The sequence below is a fragment of the Astatotilapia calliptera genome, chromosome 18 (genome assembly GCF_964374335.1).
Source record: "Astatotilapia calliptera chromosome 18, fAstCal68.1, whole genome shotgun sequence".
NCBI lineage: Eukaryota > Metazoa > Chordata > Actinopteri > Cichliformes > Cichlidae > Astatotilapia > Astatotilapia calliptera.
The window spans coordinates 2,304,835-2,326,113 of record NC_137439.1 but is presented as its reverse complement, the minus strand read 5'-3'; the positions used below and the strand labels follow the sequence as shown (position 1 = coordinate 2,326,113).

Here is a 21,279-nt window from a genome sequence, read left to right as displayed (position 1 = left end):
CTCTGCTGAGAAGGTGATTGGCTGCAGACTCCCATCTCTGCAGGACCTGTACACCTCCAGGACACTGGGGCGTGCAGCTCGGATCTCAGCTGACCCTTCTCACCCTGGACACAGTCCGTTTGACCTGCTCCCCTCAGGCAGGAAGCTCCGGTCCATTCGCACCAGAACCTCTCGCCACAAGAGCAGTTTCTTCCCCTCTGCTGTTGGACACATGAACAATAACCGTATGACTGTTCCCACCACTAACACATGACCCTACGCTGTGTTCACTGCATCATTCCATGTTTGGCACTGATCACCACCTGCACTCATGTATATATCATGTATATATCTATCTACTTAGCACTTTTAATTCTTATTCTTATTTTTTTCTCATGTCTATTTAAGCTTAATTTATAACAGTATTTATAACAGTATGTTTGCACTGAAGCACCGCAGCAATTTCCTAATGTTGTAAACCTGCTCAACATTTGGCAATAAAACCCTTTCTGATTCTTTCTGATTGGTTTTGTAAGTATTGGCTATATTGAGAGGTCTTATTTTATTCTTACTTCATTTTGCAAATTTATTTGAATAAGGTCATCCAATTAAGATTCTATGTTGTTGGTTGTGAAGATCTGGATGGACATTTATTTTATTCTTTATTTCTATTTTTCAGTTTAATTTTCAAGACTACACACACACAGACACACACACACACACACACACATATATATATATATATATATATATATAAAAATAATTGGGCCTACCCTTTTTAGTTTTGTTAATATTGGCAATAGTGTGAAGTGTTATTGTTGGTTTTGAATATATTCGATATAGGCCATCCAATTAAGGTCAATGTCATGTTTTTAGTTGTTAGAATCTGATGAGGAATATTTTATTTTATTTTTTGTTTTTTTGCTTTTCTGGTTTCCCCCTGATGGGTTGCCACCTTAACATGGTCAGGGGGTTTGCGGGTCTTAGTGACCATAAAAGCTAAACCAGCAGAAGCTTAGCCTTCAGGTGGGACACCCAAGTTAGTCAGGCCTTAGGGTAGAGGCCTGACAAAGTGCAATCCAATTACATGACAAAAACAGTTGTCCAGAGTACGGCAGCCACGATTACGTCGACTATCAAAATCATCACAGATTAATTTAATACTCAGTGCATTATTTGAAGCTTTGTAAGATCCTGAAAGACGCAGGAATAAGCAGTAGGATTTAAGAGTGTAATAACTGACTGAAACAGAAGATGGCAGCTGCCGTTAAACACCAAAGAAGAAGGTCAAAGGAGCTTGCAAAGAAAAGTGTCTGGACTTCTTTAAGTTGCTTGAAGACGTTTCATCTCTAACCTGAGAAGCTTCTTCAGTTCTAAGGTCAAATGGTGGAGAGACCCAGATTTAAACCCAGTGGGAGTTTCCCCCCACAGAGGGACAAAAGGACCCCCTGATGATCCTCTAATCGCCTGAGCCAAGGTATGAAACTGGGTGTGGGTCACAATCAGCCAGAGTTTCGGGTGAGTTCATTGTGAAACCTGGCCCCACCTTATCATGTGATTTCCTGAGGTCAGATGGCCCAGGATGTGAGTGGGCGTTAAGGCGTCTGGGAAGGATCTCAAAACTGGATTATAGATGGCAGAGAGTTGGTGTCGTAAACCCCGCCTCTGTTCAAAGATGGTCGCTCACAGTGGACATAGATGCTTCTTTCACTCCTCTTTCAAACCATCTGTCCTCTCTGTCCAAAATGTGAACATTGGCATCCTCAAAGAGTGACCTTTGACCTTTAGATGCAGATGGACTGCTGAGTCTTGTCCTGTGGAGGTGGCTCTTCTGTGTTGTGCCATGCGCTTGTGAAGTGGCTGTTTGGTCTCTCCAGTGTAGAGGTCTGGGCATTCCTCGCTGCACTGTACAGCATACACAGCATACACCACAATGAACTCACCCGAAACTCTGGCTGATTGGGACCCACACCCAGTTTCACACCTTGGCTCAGGCGATTAGAGGATCATCAGGGGTCCTTTTGTCCCTCTGTGGGGGGTCACTCCCACTAGGTTTATATCTGGGACTCTCCATCATTTGACCTTAGAACTGAAGAAGCTTCTCGGATGAGAGGTGAAACGTCTTCAAGTAACTTAAAGAAGTCCAGACGCTTTTCTTTGCAAGCTCCTTTGACTACGATGACCTGGATGACTGAGAACCTTCACAGACATACCAAAGAAGAAGAAGAAGAAGAAGCTGTCTCCGGTATCGTAGCTGTGTCCAAGTTTAGGGGCCGCATCCTTCGGCGGCCGCATTTGTAGGCCGATTACGTTACAGCGACACGATGAAGGCTGTCCAAATTCCTCCGAATGTGGCTGACAGATGCGTCCTCCTTTTCCCCAGATTTGAAGGATGGGTCAGGTGTATCGTCGGCCCAACCTATCCCAGAATTCAAAGCGCGGCCCAGCCAATTCCAGTTTCCAACAATGGCGGCAGCTACTTAGTTTTAATATTACTCTTAATATTCTTTCTGGGTAACAAAATAAACTTTTAACATATTTTCAGCCAAGAATGTAGCTGCGTAAACTTCAAATATCTGCTCGGTTTATCAAGATATCACATATTTGCTAAAGCGCTCCAACCTTTTAGGAGATGCCTGTTAACCACCAGATCGATAGCTAGCCGGGGTTCAAGCCTCACTAGGGCAGGCGAGAACACCGGACTCCCGGCAAATCGTTTTCAAACCCACCGCCGTCTTTCGCTCCTCAGGTTAAACATGATATATAAGTCACTTAGATAACTTCAAAATGTTATTGTTTGGCTTTTTTAGTGTTTGATTTGTTCCTGAGTAAATCAGTTTGGCTGAGATTGAAGTTATAGTTTTCACACAGCTGAATAAGCATCAAGCAGAAAACTGATTAAACAGAAGCGCAAGAATTTACTCCGGTGTCCTGTTATATTTTAGATGGCAAGGAGCAGACGGCTGAGTTTATTAAACTTCACCGAAACAATCTGCAAATTTCATTAAAAGTTTAATAAAATAACATCTTGTCTTCATTTTTAGTCACATAGCTTAAACACTTAAAGCTGTAAGCTAATGATAGTTATATAAGAGCAGATGCTGCTGGTGCAATAAGCTGTACAGTTTATGTCCAATGGATGATGATCTGGGGCAGCACGGTGGCACGGTGGTTAGCACTGTTGCCGCACAGCAAGAAGGTTCTGAGTTCAATTCCACCATCAGGCCGGGGTCTTTCTGTGTGGAGTTTGCATGTTCTCCCCGTGTTTGCGTGGGTTCTCTCCGGGTACTCCGGCTTCCTCCCACTGTCCAAAGACATGCAGCTTGTGGGGATAGGTTAATTGGATAATCCAAATTGCCACTAGGTGTGAATATGTGAGTGTGAATGGTTGTCTGTCTGTATGTGTTAGCCCTGCGACAGACTGGCGACCTGTCCAGGGTGTACCCTGCCTCTCGCCCTATGACAGCTGGGATAGGCTCCAGCGCCCCCCGCGACCCTGAAAAGGATAAGCGGAAGCGAATGGATGGATGGATGGATGATGATCTGATTAGTTGACTAATTGCAAAAATAACAGGTAACTAGTCGACTATCAAAATAATAATTTGTGGCAGCCCTAATCCAGAGCACCCCACCCATTCCCCACACCTTTGTGTGTGTGTGATGCTGCCAACATTATCACAAATGTGGAAGCCAACTGCTCAGCCTCTGTGAGTGGTGGTGGTGGAGGACCCCCACCTGTTTTTCAGGCCTCCGCTTTTTTTCTGTTGGCTATAACGGGTCACATTTGAGCATACAGAGTAAGCAAATATGTACTTGTAATGTGCTCAGATAATTTCAATAAGTGCTTACAGAGGGGAAATTAATGTAGCCTCTAACTGCAATTGATTTACATGGGACAAACAGACCAAGCACTATGGCTCATAATACAATTACACCTTACCTGTTTGGACTATATTTTTATATTTCATTTTTACTTGCTGCCAGGAACGTTTGGGGCCTGTTGGGTTGCACCTGCGCTCACATCACATCACAAAATAAAATGTATAAAATAACAAATAAAATAACATATGATAAAATAACGTGTTAAATGGGTGGAAATCCCTCGATCAATGTTTAAATTAACACTCACGCATTGACTCTGTCGGCTATGTTTTGCCATGCATGCTCCCTTTCTTTTGCAGCTGAGGCTGTGTTACTTTTTTTCCGCAAAATTTGCATGTTATCGGCATATGCTGCCATCAGAATTTCGGCCTCAAGCGCTGTAAAATACATTGACCGCGCCTTCTTTCCCTCCGTCTCCATGGTGACTCGCTTAATCTGTGCTCCACTGATCAGGGCTTTATGTATCCTCGTGCGCGCGTTTAACTTGGGGTTAAAGCAACTCCGCGTTGATTGAACTACTTGTTATCAGCCTTTCTGAAACCGAATATTCCGAGTTGGACAGTTCGGGGTTACTCAACCCTGAGTATCGTTTTTCACTCTGAGTTTTCTAAACCGGCTTCCTGAAATAGGGCCCTGCACCTGAAAAACATCCTAACATGCACAGGTAAAATAGTACTCCACACATAATTTCCCCTCTTATAAGACGCTTCAAACCCAGAACTCTCTCGTTTTAAGCCAGCAGTCCTGTTAGTGTTTAACTCAAACCACCATTCTGTCTTTTATTATTATTGTTGTTTTAAACTCTTTGTCTATTTTCACTACGGCTTCTCTGAAACAGTGCTCTACAGGTCACACCCTTTCTGAGAAAACAGCCTGATACTCTGCTGCATGTCCTGTTCATGAGTCAACGTCACCAGGTGAAGTTTGTCCCTTTGAGGAGTTATAAAGGCAGTAAAGAAACAGGATGAGCTCAGAGGTTCCCACAGCTTTCTACTGTAAGTACACCAAAGTTTTCTTCTTTTTTTCTATACAGGAAGGCACATGTGGGCTTAGCTTTGGGTCAGTTGGGGTAATTACGTTTGTTTTAGACTCCCTACAGATGCTTTAGAGCTTTTTGTTTTTTTACTAATTGCACAAGGTGAAATGTTTTAGTAATACAGTGAGGGTGAAATAAAAGAAGAAAAACCTTTCAGATTAAAGTGAGTACAATCTGCATTTAAACAGACCTGGATTAATTATGAAAACAAGGTAAAGCATAAAAATGTGGGAACAGTTAAAATGTCTGTCAGAATTATCATTTCATCTCTGTTATCTGAATTCCTGTCCTGCAATAAACAATAAGCATAAAGACCAAAGTTTAAAAAGAAAACAGTACAGTATTGTAAGGCAAGTAACCTTCTGTCATGAACTATGGGGGTTTGGCCCTGTGTTTGAGTTCTTGTGTTTTGAACTGTGTTTGTGATATTTTGAGTTTTGTGTTCTTTTAATTTCAGCAGTTATTTCTAGTTGGTTTCTTTATGTTTATATTCTCAGACCTTTGTTTTAGTTTTGGTAAGTGAATTCTGTTAATACACCCTAAAAAAAAAAAAGTTAAAAAAAAACTGTAGAAAAACAGAAATTGTCCTGGTAATTTTCTGCCAAGACATTTTCTGTTTTTTACGGAAGTTCACAGATTTTCATGTAAATATTAAAAAGGAAAATTCAATATATTTACAGTATACTCTGTAATATATACTGTTAGATAATTATGCAGGTGGACCCAGAAAGCAGAACACACAGACACTGGGGATTTGCAGTGAATGGTGTTTATTTACAGTGACAGGGGAAACCACAAAACACAGATCTGGGCCCTGTTTCAGGAAGCCGGTTTGGAAAACTCAGAGTGAAAAACGACACTCACGGTTGAGTAACCCCGAACTGTCCAACTCGGAATATTCGGTTTCAGAAAGGCTGATAACAATTAGTTCAGTCAACGCGGAGTTGCTTTAACCCCAAGTGAAGCGCGCGGACGAGGATACATAAAGCCCTGATAAGCGGAGCACAGATTAAGCGAGTCACCATGGAGACGGAGGGAAAGAAGGCGCGGTCAATGTATTTTACAGCGCTTGAGGCCGAAATTCTGATGGCAGCATATGCCGATAACATGCAAATTCCGCGGAAAAAAGTAACACAGCCACAGCTGCAAAAGCATGCATGGCAAAACATAGCCGACAGAGTCAATGCGTGAGTGTTAATTTAAACATTGATCTAGGGATTTCCACCCATTTAACACGTTATTTTATCATATGTTATTTTATTTGTTATTTTAAACATTTTATTTTGTGACGTGATGTGAGCGCAGGTGCAACCCAACAGGCCCCAAACGTGCCTGGCAGCAAGTAAAAATGAAATATAAAAATATAGTCCAAACAGGTAAGGTGTAATTGTATTATGAGCCATAGTGCTTGGTCTGTTTGTCCCATGTAAATCAATTGCAGTTAGAGGCTACATTAATTTTCTTTCTGTAAGCACTTATTGAAATTATCTGAGCACATTACAAGTACATATTTGCTTACTCTGTATGCTCAAATGTGACCCCGTTATAGCCAACAGAAAAAAAGCGGAGGCCTGAAAAACAGGTGGGGGTCCTCCACCACCACCACTCACAGAGGCTGAGCAGTTGGCCCTCAGCCAAAACAGTGGGCGCCCTGTGGCCGAAGGCATCTCTGCGGGGACATCCTCTGAGTCAATAACCCCGCAAGACACAAGTGCCTACATAAGGGGTAAATTCAAAATAATACATGATGTGCATACATCCTTTCTTCACAGTCACCTTTGCAGTGCGACACATTCATTTGATAAACTCTTTACCATAATGAATTATTTTGTAGTGAAGTTATTTTCCGACTGATTTTGCCTTCCCTCAGTCTTGGTTGTCTTTGAGAGCATAATGACAATGAAGTGTAAGGTGCTTGGTATGTTTGTTAATTGCCATTTGGTCCCTTGTAAGTTATACGTGACCTGTATAAACCTCATATTCTATCAGTTGATGGTGGTGGTGTACTGCATCTGGTGCAGCCTCCTGTTGAGCCAGACCAACATGCAGTTATGAGTACTCCTAATACTCCACAGATTATATGAGTTTACAGTAGAACAGCAATGTTGTTAATTTCTTTACTACAGGAAAATAATGAAGAAACATTGACAGCTGTTACAGAGGAGGAAGCAACAGAGACACTTTATGAGGTTTACATCTTTTAATACTTTGTGTACAGGAAATACAGGTGACCAATAAAGCCAGTTGAACAAAAAATCTGTTTATTCTTCTTTCAACATGTTGAGGTGATGGGTCAAAGGAAATGATTGTGACATATGGTGTCTCTGACTGCTCTTCCATCTTGTATGTCCGTGGGAGGGTCAGGATGTTCATGGTTTGGATCACTGATGTTTTGTTCAGAAGGACAGTGTTCTCCTCTAATTGTGGCAATGTTGTGAAGAATCACACATGCCACAATAATGTCACATGCCCTTTCTGGGGTGACCCTGAGTCTTTGCAGGCACTGGAACCGGGCCTTAAGCATTCCGATAGTCATTTCAATTCTGGCTCTTGTCCTGCAATTAGCCAGATTATATCGCTGCTGTGGGCCCGGTTCAGGGTCAGGGTAAGGGGTAAGCAAATAGGGTAAACATGGATACCCCCTATCACCAAGCAAGTAGCCAGTGAACTCTCCTAAGACAGAAGGGTACACTTCAGTTCAAATGTCCCTGAAGCAATTGGTCTTTATATATTTTAAAGTATTCTCAACTCACCATGTCCAAATTTTGTGCTCAGTGTACATTCACGGAATATTTGTGAGTCATGGACAGAGCCTGGCCGCTTGGCTTCCACATTTGTGATAATGTTGGCAGCATCACATATGATCTTCACAGTGCAGAGAACACAAATTAGCATCCATTACTATAATGAAATAATTTGTTAGTTTGACATGCTACAGGGAACTATGTACCTGTACATTAATGCTGTGGAAAGACTTCCTGTTCACATAGTCTCCTTCATTTACTGAAGGAGCAATGATTGGAATGTGAGTGCCATCTGTACAGCCAATCACGCCTGGGAACCCTGAAAATAAATGTAGAATTTAAGTAGTAGTTCAAGTATCACCACATCATAAATTAAGTTTTGTTCATCCTGATACCTGCAATTTTGTGGAATCCCTCTTTGATAAATCTTGTGGGTCTATGACCGGGGAACACCACAGACGAGTACAGGAGACGTTTCAGTGCAACTGTAACATTCCTGACTGCCCGACAGACGGTAGCCTTGGAAACGTGCTCAGCGTCACCAATATTATACAGAAAGCTCCCGTTTGCAAAAAACCGAAGTGCAATACAAATAATATGTACAGAACTGAGAGCATGTCCGCGATGTGTCACATGCGTAATATATGGCCTGAGGATGTTATTCAAATAAATTATAGATTGTGCTGAGAAACGGTAACGTTCGCACAGGAAATCATCAGGAAATGATAAAATGTCCAAACGCGCTCTGATCACTCTCTCCCGGCGGAGAGCTCTGCGGAGAATTTGGGCTTCACGATCTGGCTCTTCAAGGAAGTGGCACGCCATGTCTGACACTTCCTACAGTCAGGTTTCCGACAAAGGGGCGGAGACAGTCAGGGTTAGTTGTAGTAAACCTGCTAGGGGGCAGGTTAGCTTCACGGAGTGTGTCGTCATAGTGACTCACTCAGGCTGCAGCTGAACTCGCTTTGTGAAACCGAAAACCCAGAGTTTTCGTTAACTCAGGGTATACTTACTCAGTTTTTCCACTAAACCGGCTTCCTGAAACAGGGCCCTGGAGGTTGAGGGGAAACTGGCGTAGCTCTCGGTCTATGGGAAGAGAACAGAACAAAGTTAAAGGGTGCACACGAAAACCGAGGGTGAAAATAAGTTAGATGGAGAGTTGGAGAGCTTACAAACCGAAATACAGACTTGGGCAGGGGGTTTCTCGTGACCAGAAACGGAGATGGGTAAACGTGTAGGCAGGTGGCTGCACAGGTGGGTGACATAAATCTCAGCTCTGATTGAGGTAAACACTCTCCAGAGACACAGGCAGGCGGTCGGGCAAAGTGGCAGGCTGGGGAAGGAAAACAGGCAAGGGAACGAATAATAAAGGTCGTGGGTCCAGAGAGCTAACATACACATTGCCACTCGTGGAAAAGACAATACTCCGACACCAGACGTAAATGTACTTAATATCCTTAACGATACATTTCTATACAATTACAACCTAACACACCATTTGCTGACAAATTCTTAAATGTAATCTTCTAAATTAACCTTTGCTTAGTGCACAGCAACATGGGTACAATTAATGTTATATATCTTTTTATTCTCCTCAACTCAAAAACTACACCAACATATAATGACAGGAGCCATCTCATCATAAAATGACCAGCTAATAAAGAGCTAATACATGAACAAAATGACTCACTTTGTCCTCATGTAAATGTGTTCACATGTATTCAAATGGCTCCAAAGTGTTTTCTTCAAACAGGACACCTGACAAACACTGAAGAAAAATTTAACAATATTTGTACATTTTATTTGCAGAATCACTGCTGTGGCTGTTGTGGTTTGCATTCATATCTGACCACTTATATACTTTACATATGCAGTCAGTTATTGCCAAAAACTCACCTTTGATTACTTACTTGCATTCACTTCATCAATGAATCAGAGTGAACATTTGTCCTAGATTAACACTATTGGGTCTTTACTTACAATATAACGGGTGTATTAGAGTAAATTATTCCTTCCTGTCTACACATCAATAGAACCATGATGTTTTCACTTTTCCCAGTTATCTACATCGCTGACTTTAGCTAATTCGCTAGCTAGCAGTCACAGCTGTGTAAAGTAGTGATGTGTCAGTCACAAACGAAATGGCTCTTAGAGCCGGATCTTTGAAGTGAACGACGCGAGATGGCTCGCGAGCCGTGGGTTTTTTTTTTTTTTTGTTTCTCTCACCCTCTCTCTCTCTCGCACTTTTTTTCCCGCTTCACTCCGCACTCGAGCCTTGTGCTTTGCGCTGGGAAGAGGGGGGAGGGGCGGTAGTTACACTCAGTAGCAAAGGAACAGAGCGGGAGGGAGCGAAAGAGAGCCAGCAACAACATCACATTAGAAAGGTATTGTAATCATAAACAACTATTTTCAGTTGCGGATGATAAAGGATTCAGAAAGTTTATTCATGCAGGCCCATATGACAGAGAATGTGCATGTTCTTTTTGTTTTCATATTTTAATTTATATTTAATTGTGTTGTGGTTTGCTGTGTTTTGTGTTGTTTTCACTTTAAATTTGTTTTAAAAAGGAAAAAGCTGAAAATTTAAATAGTTGGTTTTTGTATTATATGATTTATTTATTACATTTTATGTGGAGTGAATAAATAAAAGTATATTTACGGTGGCCCCTACAGACAAAACACGTACAAACTCCAAAACACATAAAAACTCAGAAGCACGTAAAAACTTAGAAGCATGTAAAAACTCCAAAACACGTACAAAAGACAACAGAAGTGCTCCAGGATGCTGGGCGCAGTGTTGAGCTTTTGTTACCTAGTGGCTACACAAGCCAGGAAGTTCCAACGACCGGATTTGGTGTGTGGTAGTAACAGGTAAATGAACTTTTTTTTTTAAATTATTTGAATATATATGAGTGCTTGTGTATAAATACACAAACAATACACACATGCTTTCAATTGCATAATTTAAGTGATCTAGATAGCTCTGTTTTGAAGTTCAGTTAAAGCTAGAAATGTGTTTTGGAGTTTGTACGTGCTTTGTCTCTAGGGGCCACCGTAAATATTTATACATTAACATATATAAATAAAACCACTTTTTTTTACATTAGTAATTCCTTTTGTGCATAATTTTATATTATTGTTAATAATAAATTAATTAAAGCAACAGAACAACCTGAAGAGCCGGTTTGGAGCCGAAAGAGCCTTTTTAGTGTGCCGAGCCGAAAGAGCCGGTTCTCTAAAAAGAGCCGGAAATCCCATCACTAATGTAAAGACAAGAGAGAAGCAGACAGCTAACTTTAGTATTTATGAACTGGTCCAGCCACTGAAGGGCAAAACTGGCGGTATTATAGTGAAACATACATTTGTATTAAGTAAAATAGAAAACTTCATGTCAAATAGAAAAGTCACGCTAAACCTAAATAAAAATTATTTTCAAAATGAGTCAGTAAAATATTCTTGACTTATCTGGTTACAGCAGACACCATTTAACAAACAAACGATCAGTTCTTTCTAAATTAAAATGTGGAGTCTTTTGAAAAACGTTATTTTATAAAAGCTTTAATATTTACCACAGAAATGTGAAGGCAGTTTCTCCGACTCCAGAGTCCAATATCCAAATGAAGCCTGAGAGAAGTGTAATCGCTGAACTTGCTTTTACTTTTCCCTCCTTTTGGGGTTCTTGCTCCCACGATGCATTGCAGTAGTTAAAAAAATGTGGAAAAATACCTGTAAATGACTAATACAGAGAAGTCCTTCACATTTGCAGTACATTGTACTGTTTGTTTGTTTTTTGCTGCTCTATTATAGTTTGTTAATATTTCATTCATTACATTTACATTTCATTACAGTCTTGGAGTCAGTGTGGACACTTGTACAGATGAAATTAAGAAAAGTACATCAATACAAAAATTCACACTATTTTTAAAAAAAATAATACATAGAATGAATATAGGAAATCTTCCTCTCAGTGACTGAGTTGTCTTATTGTGCCCTACTGAAGCCTTGTAATCATTTTAATAGATGAATGCCAGAGTAGCCCAAGCCTAAAGTGTTTATTCAGGTATTTGTCACATAGATCTAAAATAAGCTCAGCGATTAAGCGGGTGTTAACCACAGGGCGCTTAGTTTATGTAAAAATGTAGTTTGTTGTTTTGGTTTAAGTACTGAAATAGTTTTATGTGTGTATGTTTATGTTTTGTATATGAGTGCAGACTTCTATATAGTTAAACATGTATGAATCATATTATGTTGAATTTTGAATATGGATTTCTAAGTAATGAAATTTGAAATAATGCGGAACAGAAAAAGTAGAAACTCCATCCTACTCCTTTTCAAGCACACACATTCTGTAGACATAGATATATACATGAAACTTGATGGGGTTTAAGTTTTCTTTGTTCTTTTTTCTCTTGTTATTTCAGTTATATTTCCATGTTTGAAATAAGTCTATCTATCCTTATTTTTGCCTCCACTGTGTTCCCTGTATCTAGTCAGTCCTCTGTGTCAGGTGTTCCCTCATTTTGTTACTTCCTTTTTTATTTTGGTAGCTTCTGTATCTTATGTCTTGTCTTCTCAGATTAGTTTCTGCCTAGTTACCCTGGTGTTTCATTGTTACTTTCCTTTTGTGTTCCTGGCTTGGATTATATTTGTAGCCCCTCTGGACTTTTGTATGGCCTTATTGTTTTCCCCGTACAAAGGTTTGTTTTCATTATATTGGCTTTTTTCTCCTGAGTCTACATTTGGGTCCACATTTTTTAGCATGACACTGACAGGATGGTAATTTTATTGTAATTTCCCACCCAAACTGAGCATCCAAGTCTCCAGTACTCCAGCACTCTGAGTATCGTAATATTATTTTATTTAAATTATAATAAAATGCATCTTTTCGGTTTGTAAAATAATCGTAATATTTTATTTACCATCATCAGCATAATGTTTTTTTTCTGTGAAAGTACCAAGTATCAATTAACATAGATGAATAACAAGATAAATAAACAGAAAAGATGCAAACTAACAAGCTTTTTTTTCTGTCTTTGGGTCCCATTCAGACATGGCCATGGACAGCAAACCTAGCAGTACGACGGAGGTGGCAGCACTTGGCCGGCCTTTCAGCCTCGGGATGCTATACGACTGCCGCAGTGACTCACTGATCACTGGTACAAATTCAAATATAAAGATTGTTGATGCTATATAAAATGTAAATTAAAACTGAATACACTCATTTGCAAATCTCATAAATCCCTACTTTATTTCCAGTAGTACACAAAGCATAAAATGTTTTAACCAAGAAAATATGAGCATATTTTGAATTTGATGGGAGCAACACATCTAAAAAAAAATTAAGACAGGGACATGTTTCCACTGTGTAGCATCCCCTCTTCTTTGAACAAAAGTCCATACATTTTAATATCAGTGATAAAACCCAAAACCTGATCTCCATCTTTTGGTGAGAATGAAGGGCTTTGTGTTGTCTGTTAATTAAAAAAATAAACCAGTCATGAACAATTAAAAAAAACAATTGGTACCAACCCTTACTGTGTACATTTGTGGAGAAGTTATATGTGTGGCTTATATGGAAGGAAAGGGTCATCTGCTAACAGAAAGATTGATGCTTCTCTTCCCAGATTCTCTAAGTCATGCCGAATTGATCCTGGTGCATTAAAATGATGTTACTACTGAGGTTAAAGTGCATAGAAGATAACAAGCACAGAAAATAACTGCCATTACTGTGTTGTTACCAATGCAAAAATCAAATCACTGTTGCTGTAATATGTTTATGGAGTTCATAAGGGAGCACAGTTGTAAAATAACCAATGATTTTATCACATTTGCTAAACAATGGAGGCTAGACACAGATGAGAAAAGTTTGTGGGAAGCTGAAACATAAAATAAATTTACCAGAAGTTTCAAATTATCTATTCTAAGTTAAACTTAATTCATAACTATATAAATATTTCCAAATTTGAGAGAGTACAGGCATTCACACAATTTCAATTTATAACAGTAGCTCTGTCTTAACTCTTCCAGAAGCTGAAGTATTTTTGCTCCTTTTTCTTTTCTTTTCAATTCAATTCAATTCAATTTTATTTATACAGCGCCAAATCACAACAACAGTCGCCTCAAGGCGCTTCATAGATACAGAGAAAAACCCAACAATCATATGACCCCCTATGAGCAAGCACTTTGGCGACAGTGGGAAGGAAAAACTCCCTTTTAACAGGAAGAAACCTTTGGCAGAACCAGGCTCAGGGAGGGGCGGGGCCATCTGCTGCGACCGGTTGGGGTGAGAGAAGGAAGACAGGATAAAGACATGCTGTGGAAGAGAGACAGAGGTTAATAACAGATATGATTCAATGCAGAGAGGTCTGTTAATACATAGTGAGTGAGAAAGGTGACTGGAAAGGAAAAACTCAATGCATCATGGGAATCCCCCGGCAGCCTACGTCTATTGCAGCATAACTAAGGGAGGATTCAGGGTCACCTGGTCCAGCCCTAACTATATGCTTAATTCCTTTTGCAGGAATGACTCTGTGGGACCACAGCGATCTCATCAAAGATATATCAGAAAGACCACAGGCCTCTAATGATTTTGAAATTGTTGCATCTGAATCAATTTCAGACAAATCTTCAGCTCTAAATGTTGATGCTTCACTGAAGGCAAGTTTCTTAGGTGGACTGGTTCAGGTTGATGGATCTGCCAAATATCTGAATGATAGTAAATCTTCCAGAAATCAGGCCAGAGTAACACTGAAGTACAAGGCAACCACAAAGATCCAGGAGCTGTCCATGAATCATCTTGGAACAAAAAATGTGAAGCATCCATATGTTTTTGATCAAGGCTTAGCAACACATGTAGTCACAGCTATTCTTTATGGAGCACAAGCTTTCTTTGTGTTTGACCGTGAGGTTTCTGAAAGGGAAAATCATCAACATGTTCAGGGTAACTTGAAGGTGACCATCAAGAAGATTCCCTTACTTTCTGTAGAGGGTGAAGGTTCCCTGAAGATGGAAGGGATAGAGAAAGAAAGTGTTGATAAATTCTCCTGCAAATTTTATGGAGACTTCTGTCTTCCAAAACCACCAACAACCTTTCAAGATGCAATAAAAGTCTACCAAAGCCTGCCAGGATTACTGGGAGACAAAGCTGTACCAGTGAAGGTCTGGCTCGTCCCACTTGAAAGTTTCAATTCTTCTGCACCTAAAGTCGTTCGTGAGATCAGTATAAAATTAGTTCAAGAAGCACAAACTCTACTGGAGGATTTCTCTGAGTTGGAAATGTGCTGCACTGATGTACTGAGAACCAGCACTGCACAGCAGTTCCCACAGATTGGTAAAAAGCTTAAACGTTTTAAAGAAATGTGCTCTGAGTTCAAGCTGGATTTCCAAAAATCTTTGGCCAAGAAACTTCCATCAATCCGAGGAGGAGGAGAAGAGGAAGCTGAGCTTGCAGAGATCCTGAAGAAGAGACATTCTTCACCTTTCAGCAGCAAAAACCTGAACGAGTGGATGGACTGTAAAGAGAGAGAAATCTACACTTTAATGTCTTTTACCAAGATGATGAAAAACACCAAAATCATCTCGTCTCAAAATGATCTGTACAAGGAAAGTCTGAGTGCAGAGCATGTTGTGTGTTTTGTTTTCACCTCTCTGGGAAAGGATGAACCGTACCTCTCAGCTTTATCAAGATACTTAAGAGGAAAAACCAACCCAGACCACCGGGTTAGCTTGTTCAGTTTAATTTCAATTTTTTTCCTTCAAGATCCTCACACTCATGATGTAGAGAAGGAACAATGGTACGCCTCAAAAGAAGTAACAGCTGAAATGAGGAAAAAAGCAAAACTCTTCAGTGATTTTGCAGAGGCCAACAAGAAGAACAAGAACATGAAGTTCCTGACAGTGGGGTTAACTAATGAGACACAGGAAGGTTCCAGCATCTACCTTTATGAAGGTGGATTTGCTGTCAGTGAGAACTTTGAGCCTCCTTCAAAGCCTGAAACTGTGACAGCAGCTGACATAAACCACAACAGTGTGACACTGAAGATTTCTCCACCCAGATTTGGAGCGGAGAACATCACCTCCTACTCTGTTGAGTACTGTGTCAGTGGAGAGGATGGATGGCAGCAGAAGACAGAAGCAAAGGCTGAAGAAGTCACAGTGAGAGATCTGAAGCCAAACACAGAGTATGTGTTCAGATGCAGAGCAGTGACCTCAGCAGGTGTCGGACCAGCTAATGTAATCAGTGATGCCATTAAAACTTTACCCTGCAGCCCTCCTGGAAAACCTCAAGCTCAGCCATATTCAAGTGAGATATCAGTGAGCTGGGAGAAACCTGCTGAGCTCGGAGAGGATGTGCAGATATTGAGTTACATGGTGGAGTATTCAAAAACAGATGATAATGAGGAAGCTCTGCAGTGGAACCAAACAAAGTCAGCAGGTGAAAATGTGATCCTGTCAGGTCTTCAGACAGATACAGAATATGCAGTCAGGGTCAGATGTGATTGTGGTTCAGCTGGAAAAAGCAAAGAAAGCATCACTGTTAAAGTCTACACAACATTTAACCACCTCGCAGAACTTCTCAAAGATAAAAAGGAAAAGATCAAATCTGATTCCCCCTCAGTTTACAAACTGCCTCTGACAGAAGAACACATGAACATAGATGGATGCAGGAAGTTTAACTTTGGAGAAGAAAGCACGAGGCAGAATCGTACAATAATGCTTTTTGGAGCGACAGGATCAGGAAAGTCCACTCTGATCGATGGGATGATCAACTACATTGTTGGTGTAAAGTGGGAGGACAGTTTCAGGTTTAAATTCATTAATGAGGATCAGTCAACATCACGAGCTCACAGTCAGACCTCTGAAGTCACTGTTTACAAAATCAACCACCAGGAAGGATTTCAAATCCCGTTCTCTCTGACCATTATTGACACTCCAGGCTTTGGAGATACAAGAGGCATAGAAAGAGACAGAGAGATCGTAGAGCAGCTCCGTAATCTCTTCTCTGCTCAGCACGGTGTCACTGACATTGATGCTGTGTGTTTTGTAGCTCAGGCTGCTTTAGCACAACTCACAGCAACACAGAAATATGTGTTTGATTCTGTGCTCTCAATCTTTGCCAAAGATGTGGCAGAAAACATCAGGATCCTGGTGACATTCACAAACAGCCAACGTCCTCCAGTTCTAGACGCAGTAAAAGCTTCAGGTGTCCCATGTCCTAAAACAAAAGACGGGCTGCCGGTTCACTTCAAGTTCAATGATTCAGCCTTGTTTGCACACAACAGATCATCTGTGGAAGAAACAGATGATGATGATTATGATGTTGAATACATAGACAGTGATGATAAAGAAGTTTACAATGAAGACGATGATGAAGAGCAAGATATTGATAAATATAATGATGATATTAGCTTTAATGAGATGTTTTGGAACATGGGGACGAAAAGCATGGAGATATTTTTTGCTGCTCTGAATGTGACTCAAACTAAAAGCTTGACACTGACACAGGAGGTCCTCAGAGAAAGAAAGCAGCTCGAGGATTCAGTGGAAGATCTGCAGAAGCAGATTAAACTTGGATTAGCCAGGTATGAAGAGTTAGAAAACACAAGACTTCAACTTGATGAATATGAGGCAGAGATCAACAGATATAGGAACTTTGAGTTTACAGTCGCTGTCATGAAGCCTTATAAAGCTCGTATTTCTGGTAAAGGAAACTTCCTCATCAACTGTCAGCAGTGTCATGTCACCTGTTACTATCCCTCCTCCACATCCACGGATTCAGAGAAAGAAGGCTGTGAAGAAGTTTGGTCACGTGGATTCTGCACTGAGTGTCCAAACAAATGTCACATTAATGTACACTTTTTACAAAAGTACAGTTGGGAGTATCAGAGAGTCAGAGAGAAACAAACAGTGAAAGAGCTGAAAGAAAAATATCCAAAAACCAACAAAGATCAGACAGTTGTTGAAGGACTGAAATCAAACCTGATCTGTAAAGAACATCTTCTGCAGGATAATGTGAAGAAACTACTGGAGAGATCTGCAAAGTGTTTGGACAGACTTGGAGCAATAAGATTGAAGCCAAATCCTCTCTCCACTCAAGAGTACATCAACATGCTTATTGAGGGAGAAAGATCAGAGACCAAACCAGGCTGGGGGCAACGAGCTTGGGTCCTGAGAGACATAAGAGAAAAATTAAGTACAATTAAATATTGCCACGCTTTTTCAAATATTAATTTCAACTAAGAAAGAGCTCTGATCATACAACTGTCAAAGTAAGAAATAAGAATTGGAACTTATAGATTCTGATTTTTGTTTTCTCAAATTTGCATTGTTGGAAATTAAAGGAGCCTGAATGACAAAGTTTTTGCTAGAAAAATATTCAGTTACTGAAATCAAGTTTGAAACTTTAACAATTGTAAGAACTTTGGAAGACTGATATCTCAAAACATAGAATGCAAGAGGGAGCCAAAATGAAAGTCTGAATTCATTTTTTTTCACTATAACTGTCAAGTTTCTTTTACCTTTTTCCTCATACACATTTGTCTTGAAGTTAAAATGAAATAAGAGAAAATACAAGTAAATCAAATTTAAAAAATAGTGAAGGTAAATAAATAAAAAGATAAAATAAAAAAATGTGACGGTCTAAAGAGGAGATTGTGGAAAGAGCAAGGATTTGCAAATGTTCAGTGTAATAAAAGGTTTCTTTACTTTATTCTTTAATTTCTACATTAAAAAAACATTAACCTGAATCAAAAATAATAAAAAGATTGCTTCTGTACTGTAACTGATTTTTTTTCACATCAAAATGAATCAGAATCTTTGATGTAGAACATCATAATGAACAATAAAAAGTTCAGAAACTCCTGCAAAGTCACATATTTTAGCACACACTAATAAAAAACTTCAAATTTTAAAAGGCAATTAATGACTATTTCTGAATTATATGTAGTTGAATTTAACATTACTGCAATGTAAGTCACATAGGATACTTTTTAAAATGACATTCTTAGTCAAGGAAATGAGGAAAATGCTATTTGCATTTAGCTTCCATGTTGGATTGAGCAAAAGTGACAAGCTGTACCACAAAAAAGAAATGGATAATTTGTAGAGTTGTGTGGGGGTTTTTTTTAACAATCTTTTTATTGTTTTTGTAACAGCATACAAAGACTTGTAAACACTCAATAGCATAATAGCAGGAGGATTGATTTTTTTCCAGTTTAATGCAATTATACATTTGCCTGTAATGTACAATAATCCATAAACTTAATTTGATGGGCTCTTAGTTTAAGATTTTTTGGATAAATATGTAATAGCAACATTTCTGCATCTAAAACAATCTTTGTAGTTAAAATTTGGTTTATTTTGTTCATCACCTCCTGCCAAAATGCACTGACAATTCTGCATTCCCACATTCAGTGGAAAAATGTCCCACGGGCTTCCCCATATTTAAAACATGTATGTGGAATTCTGTTGTTATATTTGTTCAATTTCACCCCTGTTACATATGTTTGCATGATCCAGTTGTATTATAATAGCTTTAGGTTACTATTAATCGATTGTTTTGAAGCTTCTAATCTGTAAATACTTAAAGAAATGTTTTGGGGGATTTGAAATTTTGAGACTAAATCCTCAAATGAAACCATTATTCACCACTTTCCCAACACCTTTTTCTGCCCAACCCTGGAACCCTGCGTCCAACTTTCCTGGTGCAAATAAAGCATTTCCCCAAATAGGACTAAACTGAGAGAGATTATTCTTAATATTCATCATTTCTTTTACTGTAAACCAAACTTCAATCATATTTTGGACTATAGGATTATTTCTTTCTTTCTTTAATTGTTTTGGCTGTGCAGAGTATAAGTACAAGTTTAATGGCATTTTAAGAGAATTTGCTTCCATCCCAACCCAAGGAGGGTTATTCTGGGATGAAAAATAAAACATAATTGTCCTTAGTTGAGTAGCCAGATAGTTCCAGTAAAAATTGGGGCATTTCAACCCCCTGTATCGAAGCTCACAGTCAGACCTCTGAAGTCACTGTTTACAAAATCAACCACCAGGAGGGATTTCAAATCCCGTTCTCTCTGACCATTATTGACACTCCAGGCTTTGGAGATACAAGAGGCATAGAAAGAGACAGAGAGATCGTAGAGCAGCTACGTAATCTCTTCACTTCCTCACATGGTGTCAGTGAAATCGATGCTGTGTGTTTTGTAGCTCAGGCTGCTTTAGCACAACTCACAGCAACACAGAAATATGTGTTTGATTCAGTGCTCTCAATCTTTGGCAAAGATGTGGCAGAAAACATCAGCATTGTGGTGACATTTGCAGACGGTCAGCGACCTCCAGTTCTCGAGGCGATCAATGCTGCAGGAGTCCCATGTCCTAAAACAAAAGACGGGCTGCCGGTTCACTTCAAATTTAATAATCCAGCCTTGTTTGCACATAAAAGATCATCTGAAGAAGTCAGTTGGAGGAAGGGTAATAAAGGAGGCTTTGATCAGATTTTTTGGGAAATGGGGGCAGAAAGCATGAAGAGTTTTTTTGCCGTTCTGAGTCTTATAGAAACTAAAATCTTGACACTGACAAAGGAAGTCCTCAGAGAAAGAAAGCAGCTCGAGATTTCAATTGAGAATCTGCAGGAGCAGGTGAAACTTGGGTTAGCCAAGCTTGAGGAGATAAAAGAGACGAGTGAGAAACCTAACAAATATGGAGCAGAGAGGAGGCGATACCTGGGAATGGAGAAGATTGCTGAAAAACTGAAGGCTCAATATGAAACGTTACAGGTTGAAGTGATGAAACTGATAGAGAAATCTTCTAAGTGTCTGAACAGACTTAAAGAGATATCACTGAAGACAAACCCTCTGTATATTCCAGAGTGCATCGACATGCTTATTGAAGGAGAGAAATCTGAGGGCAAACCAGGCTGGAAGAGACGAGTTGAGTCTCTGATGGAGATGAAAGAAAAAGCAGAGATCATGGCTAGAACAGACAAAGGAGAGAAACTCCTTCACTGAACATTCATGTGATCACAAAGTAGAACGAGGAAAAGATCAAGATCAGTTTGAACTCAGTCGACAAAGACAAATAACACATAAAAATCTCATATTTACTGTTTGCTGCCTGATAGATCTCATTTTAAACTGATTTATCTTTAACATAGAAGTGTTAAATATATTTTGTTGGACTTTATAATGTTCAACTTTTTACTTTTTGTTTTCAGCATATTTTATATTCTTTAACTTTGATCTAATATTACGTTTATTTTCTCAGTGACTCCTGATGTTGATGTTTATGGACTTTTTCATGTGTTGATTTTTATGCTTTTATTTAAAAAGTGTAATTTTACTTTTTGTTTACTTTCCTGTAATTTTTCTGGATTTTTCTGTAATTTAGTTGCTTCATAAAACACAGTAAATGTTTATCAGCTATCAAACGTAGTTTTACTAACTCACAGGTGTCATTTACACATTCACAGCTTCATTTTCATTTACTTCCTGTCCACTCGTTTTTAAATTTACACTCAGTAACTTAACACAGTGCTTGTAGTTTGGCCAGCAGCCCAGCAGAGGGCGCTCCCTTCCAGCAGAGTCCTCAGTAATGTCTGACAGTGAGGCAGCATGAAGAACTTCAGCCGTCTGAAAC

General features: G+C 39.5%; 1 protein-coding gene and 1 long non-coding RNA gene across 2 annotated transcripts; one reads left to right on the top strand and one right to left on the bottom strand.

Moving 5' to 3' along the window:
* Positions 1-7,137: 7,137 nt before the first annotated feature.
* LOC145422029 (uncharacterized) lies at positions 7,138-8,698 on the bottom strand. The gene is made up of 2 exons (XR_013903405.1): positions 7,848-8,698; positions 7,138-7,762 (listed from the first exon to the last, which is right to left on the bottom strand). It is a non-coding gene; the product is annotated as an uncharacterized LOC145422029 (long non-coding RNA).
* Positions 8,699-12,697: 3,999 nt separating this feature from the next.
* Positions 12,698-20,651, top strand: LOC145421943 (uncharacterized). Its single transcript, XM_080292942.1, has 3 exons — positions 12,698-12,797; positions 14,162-17,431; positions 19,852-20,651. The coding sequence occupies exons 1-3, from the start codon at positions 12,698-12,700 to the stop codon at positions 20,649-20,651; spliced, it is 4,170 nt and encodes a 1,389-aa protein (XP_080149068.1).
* Positions 20,652-21,279: the final 628 nt, after the last annotated feature.